The 25,515-nt window shown below is 40.2% G+C and overlaps 2 protein-coding genes across 7 annotated transcripts; one reads left to right on the forward strand and one right to left on the reverse strand.

Moving 5' to 3' along the window:
• Positions 1-175: 175 nt before the first annotated feature.
• On the reverse strand, positions 176-8,390 carry LOC106650931 (protein transport protein Sec24C-like). The gene is made up of 15 exons (XM_023463091.1): positions 8,370-8,390; positions 4,776-5,158; positions 3,908-4,707; positions 3,706-3,825; positions 3,449-3,628; positions 3,188-3,383; positions 3,001-3,116; positions 2,513-2,923; positions 2,149-2,436; positions 1,899-2,078; positions 1,625-1,826; positions 1,353-1,547; positions 1,098-1,292; positions 836-1,029; positions 176-762 (listed from the first exon to the last, which is right to left on the reverse strand). Exons 1-15 carry the CDS (start codon positions 8,387-8,389, stop codon positions 622-624), a joined length of 3,621 nt encoding a protein of 1,206 aa, XP_023318859.1. The 5' UTR covers position 8,390; the 3' UTR covers positions 176-621.
• On the forward strand, positions 7,943-24,357 carry LOC106650932 (calcium-binding mitochondrial carrier protein Aralar1). Of its 6 annotated transcripts, none has more exons than XM_023463092.1 (18): positions 7,943-8,094; positions 8,905-9,068; positions 18,516-18,572; positions 18,650-18,795; positions 18,871-18,986; positions 19,069-19,208; positions 19,524-19,670; positions 19,757-19,898; positions 19,970-20,063; positions 20,331-20,369; positions 20,716-20,806; positions 20,883-20,958; positions 21,054-21,172; positions 21,554-21,865; positions 21,958-22,152; positions 22,274-22,376; positions 22,956-23,046; positions 23,119-24,357. In XM_023463092.1, the coding sequence occupies exons 2-18, from the start codon at positions 9,027-9,029 to the stop codon at positions 23,285-23,287; spliced, it is 2,079 nt and encodes a 692-aa protein (XP_023318860.1). In that variant the 5' UTR covers positions 7,943-8,094; positions 8,905-9,026; the 3' UTR covers positions 23,288-24,357. The 6 variants fall into 6 exon arrangements, with proteins under 6 accessions (XP_023318860.1, XP_014224701.1, XP_014224700.1 ...); XM_014369215.2 differs by lacking the exon at positions 7,943-8,094 and adding an exon at positions 8,708-8,793; XM_014369214.2 differs by lacking the exon at positions 7,943-8,094 and adding an exon at positions 8,734-8,824.
• The last annotated feature ends 1,158 nt before the right edge of the window (positions 24,358-25,515 follow it).

The raw sequence follows: 25,515 nt of genomic DNA on the forward strand, positions 1-25,515 counted from the left end.
GCATTGTATCTTTTTATTAGATTAAATTGATCGCGGTAAATGTAATGAATTGTTTTTCTACCATCGTCTGTCGGATGAGTCATCGGTGCTTAACGAGAAAAAATGTATACATTCGCGAACGTTTAATTAGACAAATGGATAAATAGATTTTTGTGAGAAACAGTTAAGAACAAGATTGATATCCTTCCTCCAGCTGCTGCGAATTTAATATTCATTTACATTTTTCTACAATACAGAAATAATATTGTTAGGATTTATCATTTATTAAACGAAATGTCGTCAAATATAACTGTCTTTAAATTGATTCATAATTTTGACTTAGCAGTTATATGTATATAAATTTATAATGCTTTTTTATCCATACATATCAATGCGTCATTCAAAGCACTATACGATACATAATTGTTAACAATTGACACATTACACAAAACGATCATTCAACTTTGTTCAAAGTTTCAAATATACACAATTAGTTGTTCTTATTTACCCCATACCCACGATAAAATATTCATTATTTTGCGTGCATTTATTCTCAAAAATTGCGTACCACATTCATACCCTACTGAAAAAGAAATTGTTTTCTTGTCGTCAATTTTAAGCATTGCTTAACTAAAATTTTTACTAGCTAAGAAGTGTTCTTATTTCCCTATGCAACTGGCACAAAAAGTCCACGTAGCTGGGGCTGCCGTCGGCACCTCTGTCTTCGACTAAGAATTGACGCATTACTTGTTCCATTTTGTCTCTTTGCCTCGTAATTGCTAACTGAAAATATTTTTTTATTCGTTAAATTAATCAAATTATAAATTATCATCTGAAAGCAAAATGATTAACTTACTTTCATGCAATAACGTCTTTCGCTTCCAATGTACGCAACAATATCTCTTATTTTTCTATTTAAATCATTGTCTAAGACGGGAATATAACTTTTATCTGTATTGACCTGAGTTACGGATGATACTCCAAAAACTAATTTTAACCACTGTGGACTTAAATTTCCACCAAGCCATAAAAACATGTATATTCCATTTTCTGAAAGTAATGTACATCATGAAAATATGTCACACTGTAAATAGAACATCAAATATTATTGACATTACCAAGTAAGTATGCGCCATCATCGGTATATTTATCCATCGAGCATCGTAACATAGGAGGCAGTTCATTATCCTGAGGCGAGACTTCATGAATTGCGAATAACCTTGGATAGACGTGAACGAGAGATTCACTAATTGGCATCGTTGCAATTGCCATCATAACGTACGACTTTTGATCGATAGTAATTCCTCCCGCCGCTGAAACATCAAATTTTTTTTTAATTTAAGATCACTTTAAATTTCCTGATGATTTTTTACCTCCTGCTAAAGCATCACTTTTCAGTAATCCATTAATGTATACTGGCAGTACTTTCATGCATTCAGGAAGTATGAGCTGTCCAGAACTCGAAGGTGAAGCACACTGCTTTCTATAGGAGGCTAATATGGCAGCGCATCTTGCGTTCAAGGCCTCTTTTACGACCTTTGGAGTGGAGTCTACTAACTTGAAAACAGCTATGAATACGAAAAATTTTTTAATTAATTACAAGTTTACCCTGATAATTTTAATAACAAAAACCATGAAGACTAACTCTGTTTGGAGAGGAAATTAATGATCGCATCTAAATCGCAAGCACGGAAAATTTCTCCCATCTGATTTGTAGCTTTCAAACTCAAATTAATGATGCGCAATCTTCTTACTCCACTACAAGATGTATAAAGTAATGCCGCTTGAATACAAACAGTATCGTCTTCCGCTATTTTGTCGTCATGTTTTATTTCAACAGCTATGGCCTAAAATCAGTTACGATAATATTCAATGTAAAGTTTAAATTTCAAAAAATAAAACATGAAAATATAAGATACCTTGTCACAATCAATGCTAGCTAATTCTATGTCGGTTGTGTTGGACATGTACAGATGACCATAAAATTCAGTTGGTCGAATTCCCGTAGAAGTTCGAACGCGCATTACAGCATCAAATGCCACGGGTCTACTTATATTATTGATAATATCAGTAATCAGTCTCTCTCCGTCATCATCAGCCTATAATTAAAAGAAAACATTAAACTTCAGTTTTGAAATTTTGAAATGATGAAAAGAAACGATCACTCACTTGGAAATATGTGTATTTGTATAAATCTCCACCAGTGAGTCTGCAAACTTGTCCTATTGTCGCTACATCAATATACGAATTGTTAAAAACAAAAAGGTCTACACTACATCCTGATCCAACACAGTCTTGTCCAAGATTATTATAAAACGTCGTTTGAGGCGCTAAAACAGACTTTTCGTTGTCTGTTCCAAGAAGCTTTCGGTCATCTCGATTTTTAAGTTTACCCGGAGCATCCGCAATAGGCAAAGAAGAGTGGAATACCATGAGTTTTCCCGTTGTGCCTGACGCCTAAACAATTGTTAATGCAATTAATTCGTACAGATTTGTAAAGAAGTACTTATCATGTAGTTCAATGCGATCTTACTTTTAAAGCTTCTAACCCAGCTTGAATAGCTGGCGCGAGAATAGTTTCCGTTTCTCGGGTACCACCGAACATCAGTGGAATCTGCGTCATGAGATTATCAATAAGTGTTTCGCTCTCTATTGGATCACAAAGAAATCCATCCAAAAGTGGCATAAAAACTTCGTGAACATCTCCAACTATCATCATTTGAGGTTGTGCAAGGTTCGGACTAAGATTATAAAATTGAACAGTGTTGTTGTATGTGATGAATCCAACTTTCACATTTGATTTAGTTTGCCCAACATCAACTGGCAAGTTTTGAATAATTTTTTTCATTTCAGAGCATAGTAAATTGACTAAACCAGATTTAACAGTATTATAAGACACATCAATAATAAATACTATTGCGGGTGGTTTCGGAAACGTATTATTCTGAAATAATTTTTAAAAACACGGTTCAAATACTATTATGTAATTCATAAAAATGTGCGCCTGAATTCAGTACTCACTCTACAATAATCTTTTGTTGCGATAAACTCATAGGTTCCTAACATCAATTCGGGCCGTTCGAAGCGATCCATTCTTTGACCAGTGTGATCCAAGTGCGCAAAGTATTCCGCAGGCACTATAAGAAGTATAAATGAGCATTATTGTCAAGCTATATTATTCAATCACACATGATTAGCTGAAGATTACCTTCAGTCGTAGCTCTGCACAGTAGACATTGAAATCTTCTACCAGCATCGATGAATTGCATGAAGGGGCTCATATATGCTTTGCACCGATTGCAACGAACTGGACCTAGTTCACCCATATCAACAATAGGAGGCTCAAATTCACCTTCTTCGATTTGAGCCATTGGACTCAATATGAGTGAAAAAGGAATTTGTGTCTGAAAAATATTTTCATTAATATTCAAGCAAGACCTTAGAGTATATAGTAGAATTATATACTGACTTGTTTGACCATATCTGCAGTTGCGGGCACATTATATACAGAGGATCTTATAAATCTAGGTGAAGCATTTCCTTGATCTTCAACAATAAACTTTGTGGTGACTAGAGGTGGAACCAGACCTTTTTGATTGGTTGCAAATACTCCACCTTTAGTTCTTTGATCCTCTTGGATAACTTGTATCTAATAAGTGAAAAAAAGTTAATTCATGATACATTTTTGAAATGTAACAGATGTTTTTTCAGTACTTAATAACATACAGGACTAGGCATTTGTTCAGGATCAAGTCTTCGTTGAGCTTGAGCACTCTGTGCATAATTACCAGTAGGACTTGACATTCCCGTTTGATAAGGACTTGCTTGATTCGCATACATGTTCTGCTAAAATAATATTTGAATGAACACCAATACTCAATAAACTTCAGTCAAGATTACAATTGATGTATGAGCAATAACTACTTACATTTGGTGCATACTGAGGTTGCTGCTGGGGATGTCCTTGGTAATAGTCATTATTTTGATAATTCATTTGACCTGGTTGATAAGCATTTTGTGTATATCTACGTTGATCAGGTTGACTATTGTATAAATTTTGTGGAGAATGTACAGGTTGTTGTCCAGACACTGGCATAGGTCCAGAAGGCATTTGTTGCCCATAGGGGCTAGACAGCTGCTGTCCTGATACAGGGGATCCTGACATACTGTTTTGAGATGCAAGAGGAGGTCTTGAAAAATGTTGCTGACTCATTGTTGGCGAAGTAACTTGTGAAGTTTGTGTAGCCATAAATTGTTGGTTTGACATAGGAGAAAGAGGATTACTTGATGTAGGTGATGTCAGCGGCCTATTTGAAGGAGATCCTTGGGGCAAATTTGATGGAATTTGGTTTACTAAAGATTGATTTACAGAAGAGGGTCTTTGAGACATATCAGGAGGTTTTCCTGCAAGAGGTGGACCAGTCAGATTTGCTTGATTAGATTGAGTGGCCCCATATTTATCAGAGCTTGGAACTTGGTAATAAGGATTGCTTTGAGGTGGCGGATTCATTTGTGGTGGTCTATGGATTTGATTTGCCACTGTGTTGTCTGGAAGATTGCCATATGAAGGAGAGTGACCAGAAGTTGGTAGAGAAAATGCAGGTCCAGCTGCATTCACACGAGGAGGTAATTGATTGGAAGCATTTGACACAGGAGGTAACTGTTGAGGTAACAGCTTTTGTGGTGAAGCAGATTTATTAACTGACATGTTGTTAATACCTAAATCTCCTACAATAATTATTGAAATCAGTCCAATTACTTTTATAAATATTTACAGTTTAGGACTTTATGGTTACCTTGAACATGGTGGTTTTGGTTAATTCCATTTGTTGTGGATGGCGAATTGATTGTTGGTGTATTTTTTCCTGATAACGTAGAAAAATCTTGTGAAGGAGATCTATGACCAGACAAATTCATAGAAGACATTTGGTCAATTATATTATTTTGATTAGAGGGTGACATTGGCGATGCTCTTTGGGTATCTGTTGGCTGTCTTCTGACATCATTCACATAGTACGGGGGTGAAAATGAATTGGAAGGATTATTCATTGGTGGTGGTCCAAATGGTTGTTTGAGAGATACATTTGCATTGGGTTCGCCGTATGGTGCATTAGAAGGTGGAGGTCCATATTGAGGTGTTTGTTGTTGCTGCTGCATATATTGGGGATTCATTTTGAAGCTGAAAAAATATTTAAATTTTATAATTTGAACCAAGAATATTAAAAAATAATTTTAATTTACAATTATGAGAAATGTATAAATAAATTATTATCAGGATTATTAATTATCATACCACAATCTAAATGATTAAAAGAAAAAACGAGCAAAAGTACACATGCACTCCTGGTATATAGAAGTAAACTGTACATAACTTCATAGACTATTTAAAGCCTTGAAGTAAAGCTAGTTTCAAAAATTGATAAACTAAGCAACTTATAGATACAAGTTAAACAACACAATTTCACGTGTGCACTTTTTACTGAAAAAACGACTGACCGTGAGCCGACTATAACAAGGTAAACATGAGCAAAAAGATTAAATCCGACGAATTTCGTACGATTCTAGAATAAATCGATGAATCATTGAATAACGATTATTCAAATGCACAAAGTATCTGGCAAATAAAAAATACATAATCTGATACTTTGCTGGTTTTTTCCATCTTCTCTTTCATTCCGGAGTCGCATTCAATTGCTATCGATCACATGTTCTCGCAGCAGCAGCAAAAAAAAGCATATGAAAAAGGGTGGATTAATAATTGAACGTGTGCAGTCGTACGTACTCTTTTATATTGGCGTTACTCTTTCATCGGATTCGCTCGTCGCGCGAACGAGGTGGAACGTTACTGACTGACGGAGGTAAAACGTCTGACTTAGCATAATAATACGAAGCACTCGCAATAAACCATATCTCTGGCGTTATTTTTCACGTACATAATACCGATCGGGGGTAAGAAGAAGGAAAGAAATTGCAATTATAATAATGCAAGTGACCCGCACTCGAGCTCGTTGCACTCTTGAATGCACAAGTGTATCGCACCACTTAAACACACACAGACACACAGGTAACAATAATACACAATAAAAAATAAAATAACGAGCAGCTATTCTTGTTCGTGATAGTGTCGAGCTATGTATGTATTATAAGCGAATATACGACGTGCAGCAATCAAACGTAAATCGTTGTCCTAGAAGGCATAGCAGCAGCAGCAGTAACAGCGTTATGCTCCACGATTTGTGCACGTTTGTGTGGGTACTGGGTAGGGGTGGCGAAGGGGCGGCGACGGCAGCAGCAGCAGCAGCAACGCGCTGCGTTTACGTCGCTGCGCCTCCGTATATATTACCTATATATGAAAGTATCCGCTGCGCTCGCAAACTGTCGATGCGCGCGCAAATCTCGCACACACAGCCACACAGGCGCGCCGTCCAATTCGCAATGTGTACGTAGGAGCACACAGTGCACAGTCCACACACGGCGTGAATGAAGACGAGGACGGAGCGACTTGTCGCTGCCGAGTTGGAAGGAGACGGAGCGACTGCCTGGTGGAGTATTCGCGAGCGAATATGCGCTAAACACGTATGCCAGAGAGCCAAGTTGCAAAAGAGAGAGAGAAAGAGAGAGAGATATAGTAAAAGTGAAGTGTGTATCTATATAGCAAAACAGGCGCGCCACACTGCTCCAATTTTGTACCGTCGATTCTCCGCACGCGATCTATATAGGTGATAGATATTTGTAAGGGTACGTTACACACGTTTATGTATGGCAAATGTACACTTGAGCTATGTAGCGAACGAGGCCAGTTGAATAGCCAAGCTGATTAGACGCCGATTAATAAAGTATTAGCAGTGGTCGTACGTATCTATATGGAACTCTTGTTGGTTTATACTCACTGGTATTTGATCGTATGTGGGGACGCGATACACAATTGTCTATATACTGCCGATTCGACGACGACGCGCCGACGCTGACAGTGCTCACAGTGCAACGGCAGCAACGGCAACGCGAAGCGGCTCTACCCGCTACGTCAAGAGCTGCTGTATACGTGCAGCGGGCCTATATGTACGCGAGAGGACTGCCTCCCGAGACGGAAGGAGGAAGCCTCCTGCTGCAGCACCAGTACATACATATATTACTGTCTTTCGATCTGCGCCTGCAGTTTACGTCATTGTTGGAGCGTCGTCGTCGTCGTCGTCTTGTGCAGTAGCGCAGCACGTCGAACGTCGATAGGTGTATATTACTTATATAGACATCGATGAAGAGAGCATCATCGCGCGTGACGACATCGACGAAAACAAGCTGCAACGAGCAGAGAGAGGCTCATGCGATGAGCTTATCTAAATTACAGCTTTCCGACTTGAGCTTATATTATATCACGAGGAGCTTGCGATAAGATCGTCTATTGAATTTTCACAAGTCATATTGACCTTTTTTTAATGCAATATCGCGATGACCAACTTGAAAGTCATTCAAATTTAGAAAAGATAGAAAAAGAGAGCTTGAAAACGTTGAAGCATATAAACAATGACTCGGCGTATCTTGCGAGCCTTTTACAGGTTACGCGCTCCGAGCGCAAGTCGAGCTTGTGGCAACGCGCGCAAAAAATTGCAAAAGTAGCGATGCTTTTTATCAACCGGAGGTATGCAACGGATTGCCATGTGAGAAATTTAGCAGTAGATGCGCTTGCAACATTGACTTATAAGTCGACTTCTCCCAACCACCCTGATACTCGCTATACTAGGCGTACGTAACACAGCCACTCAGGGCCGTTTCGACGGTACATAAGCCAAATCGATACACCTGTAATCTCTATGTTAAATCCAACGAGCTCGTACAGGTGAAAAGCCTCGATTTGCATCAAGCAAGTGTTGTGTACATAGTTTGCGCGCGCCAACTCCGATTTAGCATAGTACGAACACACGATCGAGGGATACGAAGCGACACACTTGCGCAGTCGGAAGTAGTACAGCCGCCAGTTGCGATCCGAGCGCAAGTCGTTAGCCAACACCCTCGTTGATATGTGTACTTTGTACACCGTGCAGCTTATCGCAGTTATAGCTTGAAGCAGCTTCACAATTGGCAATCGCCAACCGTAATCTCGAGAAACAATAGCAATAGGTATTAGTTGTAACGAAAATAATTTCGAAAATTTATAGCACGTGCGGCGACTGTCAAGTCAAACTAGCTGCTGGCGTCGGTTTGACTATACTACAGTCGGGCGGGAGGGCGCGCAGGCGCGCGCGCGAAATTTTGCAGAAGGCACAGCGTATAGCAGTACACCCAGCAGCAAAACATCGAGCCGAGAACGAATGTTTTTTTTTTTTCATACACACAGTAGCATACACCTGCTGTTGCGTATACACACATACACGCAGAGACTCGTGACTACTGACCGTATACATACACGCTGCATAGGTTGTATATATGCTTGCGTTATTATTATTGTCAGCACACATCCTTCTCTCGTCGTCGTCGACGTTTGGCTGTGCGCGAGCGTGTGCTGCTGCTGCTGCTGCTGCTGCTATACGTGAGTTGGTCACTGGGCTCTGTTGATTATTAAGCTTATACTGCAGGCAGTGTAGTTGCCGTTGCAGCAGAACGCAGCAGTCTTTTCGACACTTGTTCCATTCCTCTCCCTATGCTGTTGCTACTGCTGCAGTCGCGTACGTACAATATATACACATCGTCCGTCGTGTGTGCGATAGCTTCGTCATAATCGTGTCATCGTCGCCGGTCTTTTGCATCAGCGTTTAACCCCGTTGACATATATATATTCCGTTGCCCAACTGTACAACAACTGTGTGCTTTTCAGATTAAGTGAGTCGTGCGTGCGTCTGAAACTTTTTTGGTAGAAAAAAATATAAATAAATAAATAAAAAAAAGAGAAATAGTGCTTTGTGTCAGGTTCACGATTGTTTTTATTCGCAGTGATCGACGAGAAGAGTCGAAGTCAACCCGATACGAATTCTTGCACGTTTATAATCAACGCCTAGTGAACGCATCATTCCATTCATCAACAACGACACGAGTCAACCTCGAAGACGCTGGGAATGTTTACGAGGCTCTTCACCGTTGGCTTGTCCGGTCAAGAGGTATATTAACATTAATTTTATTCTGATTTCAAAAAAAATCAGGCTAAGCTTCAAAACTCACGGGGGGCGTTGATTCAATCTTGCACTCGCTCGCTCGGCTGATGTTGTATGCGGATAGAGCTGGCGAAGTAGGCGCGCAGGTGTCACTCGGCAGTTTTTCTAACTCTGTTGTGCAGCGGATCTTTGAGCATAACTGCACAGCTGCGCCGCATTGTTTGTTAATCGAGTTTGCGGCACGTGCCCCAATCTCAACCGTAAATAAAACAACGATCCCCGTGATCCTGAAAAAGCGAATCGCGATCGACCACTTATCGATTTGTTGTAGCTTGGAATTAAAATAAAATTTTTTTTTCTCTTCTTATTCCTCGACCGCGAGAAGTACGTGATGGACGATACGTCAATGATTCAAGTGGACATTGTGGATTATCCTTGGCTCGTACAGTTGAATTACATTTATGGATTTTCTTTTCTTCTTTTGAACTACCAATTAATATTTTTCCCCTCACTCGATACTTAATAAACGCGTCGCATGTCGCGTGACGATCGCTCATATACCTAAGCCTCCGAATGTCAAGGGGATTTTGCAAATGTCAGCGAAGTCTGTCAAAATCGTCGATTCCGTTGTTTTGCTGTATGAGACACTCGTACGAACGGGCAAGTTCGTCGATCGATCGATTTACAAGAACACTATCTCTCTCGTAAAGCTCGGGGCACTTGAGTGAATTCACACCTATCGCTCACTCATAGTAGTCAAAAAAAACTTTGCCATTTCGGCCCGGGTTCCCGAGCCTCCCTTGCGGATTTCTGCCCAGGCAGACACTCGTGTTTTCTCGCAATAAAGAGCGCGAGATCGATTTTTCAATGTAAAAGTTTCTTACCGCGTTCGTGATCATATGTATTTGTCGCGTTCGTCGTCGTCGTCGTGCACACGATGTAGCAGCGACCTTGAGCTTCGCGATGCCGCCACGCGTTGTTTGTTCTGGGATTATTTTTACCTCCTCTACCTGCTGCCCCCCAGTTCTGTGTGTGTATTATCGCACATTACACGTGAGACTCTCTGCTCGTAGATTTTCGAGCGCGAAGTTTAATGTACCGGTTAACAAAGCTGTGCTTTCGAGGCGTGGCACCTAAATTCATCGATATGTTTGTGCCATATTTTTGAACCGAAACGAAAACGCGATAAATACACGTTGCATGGATACGGGAAAAGCTCACGCGGTGGAAACCTCAGCAAATAATATGTGGTGCAAATCCGAAGCTACCCCCTGCATAATCCTGTACACGCCAGACAACTACGTATGTGTGGGTAGTAAGAAGAAAAAGAAGCAATCGATAAAAAGTCTCCGAGGTATCAGAGGCGAGTGCAGAGGGGAAGCGCCCACAGAGAACGAGGAAGCAAGAGAGAGCTTTGATCGAGGCGCGCATCGTTGTCATTCTTTTTCGTCTGCAGCTAATGCATACATAATATATTACCGAGTGCAGCGAGCGTAATAGCGCGATTATTTGCACACGTGCTTATACCGCTGTGGCATGTAGAATACGCGTGCAAAACCTTATAGACTTGGTCGTGTGCAGCAGCAGCAGCAGAAGCAGCTTGCGGCGATGCAACGCGAAACGCGCCTTTTATAATATAAGCTGCGATGCTCGTACGATGCTGCAATTTATAGAGCGCGGACCTTGAGACCGATACGAGCCCGAGAGAGAGAGAGATAGAGAGGAGGGAGCGAGATGCAAACTACCTCGGCTAAAATAAGCGGCATGTAATAACGTACGCGTGTAGCTCCGTAGCAATTTTTCTATATGCGCCGCATGTGTGTGCCTCTGCTATTTTATAATCATCATCGTTCTATGACGTTCTGTGCACTCGTCTAGGTGCACGTGACGTTTCTCTTATCAACGAGCAACGAGTATAATAGTCCACGCATACATCGATTCGCTGTATCACACGATTATAGGGAATTAAATCTCGTATTCGCCGAGACAAACTGTGAAATTTTCTTTCTTTCACCCTTGACCGCAGCAGCTTTTTTCTTTTGACCGATAAACGACGACAGCAAAAAAATAAAAAAAGACAGTCGAATCACGGCCTCGATTTGCAATCATAACTAGACGCACGCAGCATCCGTCACGCAGCAGTCTTGGAATTTTTGGAATCGAGCCCACATTTATCGACGACTATTCACACGTACACCGCAGCTACGTGCAACCCAAGCGTCGTACCTGCGATTGTTTATCACGTTCGCGAGCTTAAGATCAAACTTTATCTAAAAAAACGTCTACCTGCACACAACGTTGATAATATTTAATATCAATGTTCTTTTTTTTGTAATTCTCCTCCGTCGCGTCACGTTCGGCATTGCTCAATGCCGCCGTCTCCTTCTTCTTCTTCGCGGGGGGGTTTTGCGAGTAGAGAGTATAAGCGCGATAAAACACACAAGAGCGAACAATTATTGTCGCGATCGCGCTCAAGTATTATAACGCGCTGTTTTTATTTTCTCTCACCCCGCAGCTCGATGCGTGATTTATTTTTCGGTCCACCGCTTGTATGCTCGAGAGGAAAAAACACGAGTTTGTTTATCGAGCCCGTGACATTGATTTATTTTCTGGCAGATCAAACGGTGCAATCGTACGAGCTGTTGCAGTTGACTATATTATTATAATATGCACGCGCTTGGTACTTGACAATGCAGCGATTCATGTTACACGGTTTATTGCGTCTGTTCAATTGTTTCTAAATTTTATATACTCGAACCCGGCGCTTTACTAAATCGAGCTCCGTTCATCTGTGTGCGGGTACACGGTTTTCCGGCTGTTTACATTTCATTTGAAGTTAGAGTCGGCAGAATCGTTCGCGCGATCGCACCGAGTTAACTCGAAAGTAAAAAGACTTCCAGCGAAGTAATTCTTTTTTTTTTTTCATAAAGTATATCATTTCCTTTTCTCGGCGTAATCGAATCTCCGCCCGCAGAGAGGCGAACGCACGAGAGTTTCCTGTGACAGAAATACCAAACGCAATTACAGTGCAGCGGGCACACATCGACAGGTCGTGCATCTCTACTTAACATGGCTCACATGCGTATATGATATGCTGCAATGTGTATGCGTGTAATGTATATAATTTATTATTATATACTTACCTTCAAAGAATAATATCACTTTGAGAATTTCAAACGATGCGGGGAAAATCCAATTGAAAGATGCAACGACGTAATTTTGAACTGTCCAGATCACTTTTTATTTACATTTTCACTCACATTTTTGTTTACCGCATTTAGCTTAAAGTATAACTGGAAGATAATTCAGTTTGTTTAAATATTATTGAGCCACCCGAAAGAAAACGCTCACTTGTTTATCGATCGAAAAATTTCAAATTAAAGAAAAAAAACAACAAACGATATTGTGTGCACAACTTATCGCATAATATACAAGTCGTGTGTGCTGCTGCGCGCAAGCCGCGACGTTGTTTTCTAAAAGGTGAGCCATGCACAACGTAATTTTGTCCCCCGCCACCTTGACGTCGGCGGTTTTCATATACATATACTTATGTGTGTGTGTATTATATGCGCGGCGGCAGCGGCACAAGATGTGGATATATGAGAATCCGCCTTCGTTGCGCTTCGATTCACGCCTGCATTATAGGACTCTGGAAATGCAAGCGCCGCCGCCAGTTTGACGCGAGATTATCGGCCGCCTGCACAGCAGCCTCGCGCGCGCGACAGTTCCGCAGTTGCGTAGCCGCCAGTGTACAGTGTTCAAGTTTTTCCCTTTGATAAGGAATCGTCAACTCGTCGCAGTTTCTTTTATTAAGAACAAGAAACTCCGTCGAAAACTCCGACTCGAAAAATCCAGGATCGAGCGTCATGCAGGCTCGCGTTCGATAGGGTTGGCGAGGTTGCACACAGAGTGCCGCGACATCATCACGAAATATAGTTCACTTCGTACGAGTGCAATTGTGGAACGAGGCGCATTTACAGTGCTTTAGATTTATATTCACGTGCTGTGATTTAAATATTAGCCGCTTTAGAAAATGAATCAAAACGACGCCGCTGAACCATCTGTTGATTCGGTGCCACGCGCGGAAAGTTCAATTGTTCGGGACTTGCCTGAAACTTCCTTCCCTTGGACCCAATACTCTAGTTATTACTTGGTAAAACATTAAATTATCATATTTCATTATATTAAATTAATTATTAAATGGTATGATGTAAATTTGGTAGCAATTGAATGTACTTTATAAACGGCTCTTATCCTTATCGGTCTTTCCTCTTTCTACAGTCATTTATGAAATATTTCTTGTGCTCCGGCCGTAAATGCAACGAATTAAAACACATAATCTGAACTGTGAAACGTTTCATTTTACTCCAGCTTAGCAGAAAATTTAAAACTATAACGGGACTGTTACAGAAATGTTTAACCTCTAGAGAGCCTGTATTTAAGAGGTCAAATCACCCATAGAAAACTGGTATAAAAGGTATCTTTAATCATCGATCGATCATAGGCAAAAAGTCGATCAGGGGGGGCGCCAATATATTGGCTTTCCGGTCCGGGACGGAAAAGGTCGAGTAAAAAGTTTCAAGTTCAATAAAATATTGTTGATTAAACATTTTTTTATCATGTAAATTCACGTTTTCAATGTATTTTTTACGCTGAATCCAAATCTAAGGTTGAAATAACATTTTTTCTAGGTGCGTTTTAATACTTTTACAGCGAGTAATAAATAAATTTCCTGTATAAATGGGGTGAAAAAGAGATGAAAAAGGTAAATTCACATTGGATTATGTAATATTAAATACCTTCTATAAGATGTTTGTTCATAATTATGGCCTCATGAAACCAAAACAATTTACCATTCGTGTAAGGTGAAAGTCATGTTTCTAATTGATTAGGGTGGATAAAAAGGGGTGGCCAGAGGTAAATTGACCTTAAATATATAAAAAATAAGTAATAATATTGTGAACATAAATATTCCAATGTATAAACAGAAACTTGAAAAGATTTATTGATGCGCCAAAATATTGGTTTTCCGGCCCTCTAGAGTTGAAAAGCGCATCGGAGCCATGAAAGTTGTCCAGATATATCGTCACTATTTTCATTATTGCGTAACAAAGCGTGTCGCGCGTGTATGCGTAAAAGCATAAAATCGTAAAAAAAAAAAATTAACAAGTTATCACGTTGCGTCCTTGGTCGAGGCCAGTTTGCATGCTACGCGCGCGAGATGTTCGCAATATTTTACATATATCGTTGCATTACAACTATTCAGCAAAGAGATCAGTTCATCCGATGCAGTTCGAAAATTTCCGAAAACTTTTTCCCATTTTTTGCTCTAATCGCTCTCGCTTTTCATACATTATATTATATACACATTGTTTATCTGTTGGCATTATACGAGTCGTCGTTTGAATCGACATTGACTTATCGTTATAAGCCTCTCTGCTGTCGCGCCGTTGCTGCTGCTATTCGCGTGTGTTCCGCGTGCTATTGTACACAGACGCACACTACCGTCTTTACACGGATGTATGAGCGTGTGCCTCGTGTAGCAGCTGATGATGATGCCGCAAACGTTAATTCTTGTAGGTGTTCGGCAGTCGTCGGAAGAGTGGGGAAGTCTTGATTGTATTTATGTATTGGAAAGAAAAAGACGGCACATTCGTTCCGCGATTTTTTTTCTATCTCTCTTTCTCGCGTACACTTGCGCGCGGCGCCGCATTTTTGTACATAGCTTATAGCCGAACAATGCGATGTTGTACACGAGAGAGACCGAAAAGAGAGCTAAAGAGAGATAGAGAGAGAGAATTTCGTGTTCTCTCCATCGAAATGGGCTGATTATGCTAGTTGACGCTCTTCAGTCACTGCCGTTGCGCGAACGCGTGTATATAAATTATCCTACCTCTCGTTTTCTCGTCTTTTTTTAACTCCAAAAAAAAAAAATAAGAAACCAACTCGTATAGTGCCCGTGTATGTGCGTGCGCGCGTCCGTCTTGTAAACACACGCGTTATTACAGTAGTAAGTTGTGCACGAGAGCGCCACGTGAGGACGTGCCACTGCTGCTGCCTGCTGCCACTATACTGCCGTTATAAGAGCCCGGAATAAATATACTTTTTAGGAAATTTCCGTGATAGTGCTGTGTGCCACTGGAGATTGAATAAGGATGCCTTACTCGAGCACCAAAGTATGAATATAAAACTTCATTATTTATGTATCGCGCCGTGTCAGCCGTCGCTCGCATTATCATACAAATTTGTACAGTAATTGGCTTCCGAAAGTGATATAATCGTTATGTGAATGAATTTGTGATTCTAGTGCTTAATTACGAGTGCCAATGTTTATTTTTTTCGCGCCGCTTATAAAGAACAGCTAAATTAAGATTTTTTTTTCATTGCGTCGCCATTGCACAAACGTCGATTACGACAAAAGCAACAGTAAACTGGAGAAAATGATTTTGCTTATCAATATAATCGTAGAAAGAGCCGATTGTTGCCTTGTGACCTAAAAATATGATCTAGATCTCACGAGAAGGTTAAGTTGCGTGCGAGAATGTTGATATTTTACTTTTTGAAAAATATACGCGAGAGAAGCGTGTTTTTTTAATATACATATTTCTCGCAGCACGTGGGACTCTCGCGGGTGATTACGTCTGTTTCTTCTTATGACCTCATAGAGAGCAAATCTCAATGTGTTATAATAATTGCAGAGCTCTTCAAAATTTATGATTTATTGCGTACAAAACGTGCGGAATTTTTCGCAATTCGCGTGAAATTTTTGTGCGGTGTCGTTCGGTTTGATCTAGATTCGGGCACGTACACAAAAAGAATCAAATCGGCAATAATGTAACACTTACACTTGCGTGACCCGTATATTCGATAATTAGCATCGCTCGAGAGAGCATCCACGCACCTCGTGCAGCGTAATTCGAAAAATTTTAAAGACACGTACAAAAAGTAGTATTATCGCGCATTTTATCTCTTGCTCTCTGGCGCTTCTCGTATGTATGCGTGCTATTGCACAGGCTATTGAATACGTATAAACAGAGCAATCAGCTCTCGAGTTATCATTAATTTACGAGTCGACCACACTCGACGACGACGACGACGCAGCGTCGTATCGGCCGATCTCACGCTGAAGCCCTGACAAGTGTGTTTTACTCATGCCACGCGTGGTTGATTTTAAAACTCACCTATACAACTGCGGAATCCCATCGGTCAAGGGAGAAGAAAAAGCTTTAAAAGCATTCCAGACAAAATAAAGCTCGCTCGGAAGCTGCCGCTGCGCGTGCGATCTACATCGGTATAGCTTATAAGGATAAACACGCGCGCGTTGCGTAAGTTGAATCGAACAACAAATTGCACCTATAAGGCCGTTGCTCGTGCGAATATATATATAGTATACAAATGCGAGGCGCAGAAAACTGTTTGTTCGTTCGCCGCACGCCTCGACACTTTTTATTCATAATATCTTCGCGACCCTCGGCGCGCAAAGTGTTTATTACAATGGTAAATTACGTAAAGAAAATCGAGCGGAACGCTTCTCTCTCTCTCGCCTATATATCTTGTTTTCTTATGGATTACGTTTGCCTTCACCACGAACGAGTGTATATGTGAAAAACGTGTACCGGGCCATGGTGGATCAGATCGTATTTTTCTCTATGCAAATTTTCTACTAAAGGCTCGCGCGCGCACGATTACCATACAGCTGTTAGGACGATATTTTTTAATCGGAGATTTTTATTTGTAAATATGAGGAAAAAAGGACTCGTCTTCGGGGTGCGTACGTGACCAAACGACCTCGTATCGCGCACGTGAGTCAAGGCATCGGGAGTAAAAAAAAATATATACACCGCAAAGGCAGCTCTATATACATTTGGTAACTTTGCATGCTATACGGCGTATATACACGGATCGAAAGACATGCGTCGAACGCGTGATCATGAAAATGAGAGAGGAACGGGAAAAAAGAGAGCGGCAAAATGCTCGATGAGATGATGCGCGGCGCTCGCATCTCAGCGAAGAAATAAAAATAACACATTTCCGATGCAGATTTTTCAAATTTCAAATCGTTCAGTATTTGCTGCATAATTTAAGATTTGTCTTTTGGGGTTAAAAAAATGTTTAAATTATAACAGATGAGATGAATAAATTTTTCTATAAAATACAACACAACGACTGAGCTTGCGGCGAGCGAATTTCTTTTCAGCTTATATTTTAATATTATTTATACCGGTATATAGCAAAAACGATTAGATAATGTCATGCGACCGATACGCGTTCGTAACATGGACAACACGCGATTCATTGCAGCAGCAGCAGTAACGGTTGATAATGAAAATTTTTTCATGTTCAAACATTTTCAAAGGACATAAGCTCGAATCGTTAGTTCAGCGAATCATTATATGTCCATGTAGATAGTAGCCAATGAAATGGGAAAGTATACTAAGTCAATATTTACCTCGCGGCACCGCCCGCTTATTCATAAATCTGTTCAATCAATCTCCGGACGTCAGGGATACGTGCAGCTGATTATTATCTCCTGTACGCGTTTTTTTCATAAAATATAATCTCAACACGATGCATTTCGACTCGTTCTCGCACGGCGATAATCGCCTATCACGCGCGATCTACGCACTTCAATTCATCGCAATCTTTCGAGTGTCCGTTGCGAATCTTATACATATATTTCACGTCGATGCGATGCTTGACATAATGTATTATTGCAAGGCTGCACGTGGTCCTAATTGCCAAGGTTATGACGGTGCATCGACACGCAGGGTTAAGGTCAACTATGACACACACACACACATAACATAATAATCGCGCACGCAAGACCGAGCTCACTTTTTTTTTAGCGTTGACCCTGCGATCCCGCTGCAGCGCGGGCGCCGCCGGCTGCACACGACGCATCGTGCGGCGTCTTCGAGTTCGCGTGCAGGATTTAATATTGTGCACTTATCATTGCGATCGATTTTTCGAAGCTACTGGGGCACGTACGGCATTACATAAACGATCCTGCATACAGCTGCAGAGCCGCGAGAGATACGCTAGTCTGTAAACGTGTATTAGAAGCGTTACCAGGAGCAACCACGATTATCAATGCACTTGGCACACAGTCGTAACTAAATTTTTCGTCCATCACGATGCACTTGACTCGCTCCAGTCGTTTGGGTTTACTGCAAAATCATGTCGTATCGGGACGATGAATACATTGTAAATCCATACCTTGTTTGTTTCGGGGATATGTTTTTCATTATTTTCATCTCATTTACTCCAACGGCCTTGCTGCTGCTCTCGACTCGAAATCAATTATTTTCTCGCCAAGGGGAGATACATTGATATACAAATTATGAGCTACAGCGATCGAGAGTCGCTAATTACAATTATGCGCGCAATGCGTTATCGACGACGCGCAGATTGTGTGATTGATTTCTAACGCAGATACGTTTTCCTTTGTTCCAGGGTCCCGGATTTTTGAAGCGTGCAAATGGCGAGCGACTTCATGAGATTTTCGAGCAGGTAATTCAAGAATCTTCTATTTGCAGGTGATAATGAGCAGTATCGTTTATTGACATAATTACATTTCTTGCTTTTAGTATGCCACCGTCGTCGACAAGAACGGGGAGCGGTGTATGACCTCGAACGACTTCGTACGAAGCTACCTTGGCCTTTACACCGATGCAGCCTTTAATCCAGAATCCGTTGCCTTACTCGCCGGTATCGTTGATACCAACAAAGATGGGTACGAAAGTTCCTCTTTTTACGGCGAGTTTTTTTTTGACTAGGCAAAGCATTAATTATTTCGATTGTATTTCAGACTTATCTCGTTTTCCGAATTTCAAGACTTCGAGGGTTTGCTCTGCGTGCCGGACGCCCTTTATAAAACAGCCTTCCAGTTATTCGACGTTAACGGAAATGGAGTGGTTACGTTTGGTAAGAAATAAGTCTTCAATATCCCCTGGACTTACCTAATTCTAAATTAAAAATGTCTACAACGTTCTTGATACTTTTCCAGACGAGTTCGCTGAGGTGATGCACAAAACGGTCCTCAATCAGAGGATGCCCTTCAACATGGACAGTAGTTTCATCAAGCTGTACTTTGGCAAAGACAAGAAGAGGCTCATCAGTTACGCCGAATTCAGTCAGTTCCTTCACGTAAGTCGGTCATGATCATGCTGTCTTCTTTCGATTGGAAAAATAACATCGACTTTATCGCTCAAGATTTTACGAACGCGTTCAATTGAATTATCGCGCGAACGCCAATCGATCGAACGAATTGCTTCCGCGTACGCGTGATACAAAGAGTTGGTACGAACGATGTATCTTCATTGCCGTCATTGAAAAGAAATCAGCCGATGTAAAGCGTGACGTGCGTTTTGATTCGCGCCTGCAAAATTTGTCTTTATAATTGACCAATTCGTCGTAAGCCAATTAATAACCATTAATTGAAATTATTTCAATTTTTATTAGGATTTCCACGAGGAGTACGCATTAGAGGCCTTTAAAAAGTTCGATAAAGATGGATCTGGTTTTATATCGGCGATGGATTTTCAAGATATCATGCTCAGTATCAAGAGTCATCTGCTCACAAAAGATGTCAAGGATAATCTCGTAGCCGTGAGTTTTTTGCACTTAATCTAAAACTGATTCGATTGCACTTGATTCTCTTGACTTACAATTTTGCCAATGATTTTTCATTGCAGGCGTTAAATTTAGGACAGCATGGGAGAAAAGTTAGTTTTCCATATTTCATGGCTTTCAATTCATTGCTTAATAACATGGAACTGATTAAACGAATTTACCTTAACGCCACCAACGGGCACAGGCATCAGGAAGTTACGAAAGGTATGTTCCAAAAGTATTTTCAACTTCAAAAAGTTCAAAATCATTCACGTGATGCAAACTTTATTTTACAGAGGAATTTCTTCACTCTGCACAGATGATGTCTCAAATAACTCCGCTGGAGGTCGACATTCTTTTCCATCTATGCGACCTTCTGCATCATACTGGGTAGGTATTTTTTCATATAAAGAAGTAATACTTTTTTTGTTAATAATCGTAAAAGTTTCAGCAACATTTAATTGAAAAAAATGATTTTGAATTGTTCAATTATTCAAATTTGTTTGTTTATATCGTCAAAAGAACCGTTTTTGAAATACTAAAAAGCTTTAATTAATTTACATCTTCGCATATTTTATTCATACGGATGTCACAATTACTTAAACGTACATACACATACTAATTACGTATTGTATTGTTTGTGCTGCTACGGAACAGCGTGAACGAAGAGACAGAGCCAGCATATACGGGCTTAGGGTGCGTCTCTGATACTATTTAAAAATGTTAAACGATCAGTTTACATTTCTATTCAACGATTATCGATGGTTCACAACACACTTTCATGCATATTAGATATTTACCGAATACACGTGTTTATTAATTGTTTCACTCAATGTTGTTCATCACAATGTTGTATATTGTATCCTATTATTTTTATTCATTCAGCATGAATGATTGTTTAAAATCTAATATAAATCTTTAAATGTATTATCAACAATTGAATATCATTGAGTAATTATCATAAGTATTTTCATGTGCTTAAAACGTTATTCTATGATTTTGAAAATGCCCATTAATTTATTTAATTTTGCTCGACTTGCAGAAAAATTGTTTACAACGACTTGGTAACAATCACACCTGAACAGTATTTCAAACATATTACGAAAAGGCTGGCAGAAATTAAAGCAGTTTCGGTAAATTTAAATTTCTTATACTCGAATTTAAGCTTACACGTTTTCATGATTGTAATCATCAAACTATTTCTGACAGAGTCCAGAGGAGAGAGGTATTGCAGTCCAAATCATGGAGAGTGGCTACCGTTTTGTACTAGGTTCAATTGGTGGAGGTCAGTACTCGATCAATTAATTATTGCCAGTTGATACTTTGTCAAATTTGACCTATGACAAGTAAAGTAACGCTCCGAAATGTCGTTTATTTCAGCTGTCGGCGCTACAGCTGTCTACCCGATCGACTTGGTCAAAACGCGCATGCAAAATCAGCGTACCGGCTCATTCATCGGCGAGCTTATGTATAAAAACAGTTTCGACTGTTGTAAAAAGGTCGGTGTAACCTTTGACTCGGTTCTTTTTGCATTTATAAATATTAAAAATATGCTATATTGTATGTTTTTTATATACTTCATATTATATAACCAGAAGAAAAATACGTTGAAAAAATTTTCATTCCGAAACAGAAAATCCGCGACGGAGTGCTAAACACGAAGACAGCTACGAAATAACTCGTCAGGTTCGGCATGCAATACGAGGATTCGTAACTCTCTTGAGATTTTGTCACTCCGTCGGCCGGCCGTGTTGAGAGCAGGAACATTTTCAGTTTCAGAGTACTTTTTGATCAATCATGCATTTGCTTTTAGTCTGATAAAATTTCAAGTTCGCCACGAGCTAAAGTCCAACTTTTTTCTTCTTTCCGCTTCCAAACAGGTGATCCGGCACGAAGGTTTCTTCGGACTTTACAGAGGCCTCGTGCCTCAGCTGATGGGCGTCGCGCCCGAGAAAGCCATCAAGCTCACAGTCAACGATTTTGTGCGCGACAAGTTCATGGATAAAAATGGTCAGCTTCCGCTTTGGTCTGAAATAATGTCCGGTGGGTGCGCCGGTGCTTCCCAAGTAGTTTTCACCAATCCTCTCGAAATCGTAAAAATCAGATTGCAAGTCGCCGGCGAGATAGCCAGCGGCGAGAAGGTCCGAGCCTGGGCCGTCGTCAAAGAACTCGGACTCTTCGGTCTTTACAAAGTGAGCTTTTTCGAGCAAAAATCAATTTTACCTCTTATTTAAAATTCCTATTATATATTACCCGCTCTAAACGACGTTTTCCCTTTATTCAGGGCGCAAGAGCGTGTCTTTTGAGAGATGTACCATTCAGCGCAATTTATTTTCCCATGTATGCCCATACGAAAACGAAATTCGCTGACGAGGGTGGATATAACACGCCGCTATCGCTGCTCTGTGCCGGCGCAATAGCCGGTGTACCGGCTGCTGCGCTTGTTACTCCAGCTGACGTCATCAAAACCCGTTTACAGGTACACACACACAGAGAAATTTATTACATAATACACGTATATGCTTCGCTACTTTTGTGCCGAATCGAGTGAATTTTTCATTCGGTCCCTTGCTTACCTCGAATATGTTTATCCCTTACAGGTCGTAGCTAGGCAGGGTCAGACGACCTACAATGGACTGATGGACTGCGCGCAGAAAATATACAAGGAGGAGGGCGCAAGAGCATTCTGGAAAGGAGCAACAGGTATTAACTCTATTCTCTGTCTTGATGGGGCAGTCTTGAATTGACGCACACGAGGCTGCGGTTGTGGTTTTTTTACCGAATCTGCAAAATCGTCTGCGTTATGAACAAACAAACATTATTTTATACAATTAGTTACGAACAATTTACAATTTTCTGTAATTTTATATTATCTCGATTAAAATGATGATGCCGATTGATGTCGGATATCTATCGGTTCGTCGATATACCTAAAAATAACCGCTGAATTTCATTACCAGTAAGTAATAACGTTCTGCGTGCGTGCGTGTTTTTGTTGCAACACGATGATGGCGTTTCATTTTTGTGTTGATCTGTCATATGATTCATCATATGTTAATATGCTCCGATGCTTGCGATTGCGAAGCCAATTCCATATCAGTCATCAATAAATTCTCATTTACTATCGTGAATCCATCGTTTGATATAAATAACAAATGTTTGGACTTTTTACAAGGTTTTTAATGAATATTAGACTTTTTAAAGAACATTGCTCAACTAAAACTGAAATATTTGTGAAATGGTCAAGGCGGAAGGATAACAAGTTTTTTTAATTTTTTAAAGCTCGAGTATTCAGATCTTCGCCTCAATTTGGTGTCACACTGTTCACCTACGAGCTGCTACAAAGACTGTTCTTTGTCGATTTTGGAGGATCGTAAGTAGTTTTGCGCTAAACAATTAATACCAAAGTAAGGTGAAAAATTAACAAAGAATTCTCTCTCCGAAGGCGGCCAGCTGGCTCGGACAACAAAGTGCCTGCGACGGGAGTGGCTGACGACATGCGATCGACGAATCCGGACCACATAGGAGGCTATCAAGTGGCTCTGCCGATCTTCACTGGTATCGAGAGCAAATTTGGATTGTACCTGCCGAGGTTCCAGGCGTCGAAGCCATAACGCCGATACTGGCGGCCTTTCCGCACTGATTTGCAAAGCTAAATGCCGCTGGAGCGCAATGTTGTCAACGCTATTTAAACACGAAGACAGGATAAGACAAATGTAAACAAGGGAACATTCATATTATACATGCCAATTGAACTAGAATAAGCTCGCTAAAAAAAACCTTTATCTCGTTGAAGTGACAGAAAATTAGCCAATTAACGCGATTGTCGATGTATCGGTAATTTGTCCTTTACATCGCTTACTCGTCCTCATTTTAAATGTTTCACGAACTTTGCGAGAAAATTCAGACTCTTCGCATAGATAGGTATAAAATATGAAATCTAAATGGTAAACATTTTATTATTGAAGATTATCTAAAACAGTCGTTACTACCCAATTTGTACATAAATTATGTTATGAAAAAATGTAAAATAAATGGATGATTCTACGTGTAAAAGTATATGTAGAAGAGAGAAAGAGCGAGAGTAAGAAAGAGATAGAGAGAAAGAGAAAAAAGGAGTGAATGATAGACGATGTTAAATGTACATGAAGGGAGAGAAAGAGAGGAAAAAATGAGAAATTATTGCAAGAATGAGTGAAACGTGTGAGGATATTGCACGTGAAGCAAAAAAATCTAAATAATGATTAAGACAAAGGGAGCGTTCCCAGTGTGCTAGTTGTAAATGCTCCGATCAAAAAGATTTATGTGCTCTGCACGCTGTTTTCTTTGCTTTATGAATCGATATAAAGTGCTTTTGTGTAAACATATTTTTAAACGTGCGAAAGCGGGTTCTTTCCTATCTTGCCGCAGTTCGAACATATCGGACTTACACAAACGATGTATACGGCGTTTAACTATTTTCTCATGCAAATCCGATAGTTTTACATTATGTGGGTACTCTGGTCAATGTTTACCCGCAAATTACGTTGAATAAATTTTCATGTGATTACTACTGGAATATCCGTTTGTTATGAGATGAACATTTGATTGCTGGCACGAATCCGGAATGAATACAATTCATCTTTTATTATTTTAAAAGTAATATATCCGAGATTCGTGATCGGCGTTATTTCGAATTAAAAAAAACAAAAATCTATAGTGCGCACGAATGAAAATGTACTGTTGGTCGGCGTTTTTTGCGATCGACGATACTTCTCGTATTGTTCTGATTGAACTGTGATTGTTAAGATATATACATATATGTATACTTCAAGCTGTAAAAAGTGGTGTCTATCATGTCACATTGTTGTACGATAAAATTTTGTTATCGATCAAAGATTGTAAGGGTCTTGATGAAAATGTGTACATAATATACTCAAAAAAAAAAAAAAGGATCAGACCTATGTTAAATTCAGATCTGTAGAAATCTTTATTTTAAATGTCACGCCGGTATATTTTTCTTTCTCTCTTCTTTTTTTTAAATAAACAAAAAAATAAATTACTAAAATATATTTGAACGGAATGTCCAGTCATTGCACCTTTACATTATAAAATTATTACCGCACGCGCCGTTATGTCAAAAAATTTCGTCGATTTCGGAATCCAGGAAACTACCGCAGATATATAATATTCATTGACACACAAAAGAACGTCTTATCGCTCTTTCTGCCCATAAGTCAACGCGTTACGTAAGTCTAAAACCACAAGGATTCTAATTTTTTCGATCTTTCGATAATTTTTTGGTAATAAAATATATGAGACACGCCATAAGGAAATGTTAGCACGCAACCTACGCAATAGCGATATCTTCGTTTTTGCGTGTGAATCCCGCGCACCGATATTTGGCCTCTGCAACGGTAAACACTACTACTACCACTACTATTGCGGCAGCAGCAGCGAGAGCGTATCAAAGAGCGCAAGGCAAACATTTTCTACGCGCTTTAAGTAACGTATAGGATATGCAAGTTTCTCAGAGTGCAGGAGCGCAGCTAGCAGCTAGCAGCAACAGCTCCTTCGGCGAATATTCATGACGCCTGGGTGGGTGGGTGGAAAAGCTCGCGCACACACGCTCGTACATAGACTCCGTGTATACATATAAGCGCTATGCTCCTTTCACTTGCACGCATATATACATAGGTATTTCTTCGGAATTCGCTGCAATACACACACACACATAGATATATATGCAGAGACGCGCTTATGTAAGGAACAGAGAGATGCTTTTCCCTCGTGCCGTTTTAAGGGTCGCTCTCGCTCTCTCTCAGCTTTCGCTCGGCCGCGTGAATTATTTAGCCACGCATTA

This window comes from Trichogramma pretiosum, unplaced genomic scaffold (genome assembly GCF_000599845.2).
Source record: "Trichogramma pretiosum strain Unisexual culture from Peru unplaced genomic scaffold, Tpre_2.0 scaffold19, whole genome shotgun sequence".
NCBI lineage: Eukaryota > Metazoa > Arthropoda > Insecta > Hymenoptera > Trichogrammatidae > Trichogramma > Trichogramma pretiosum.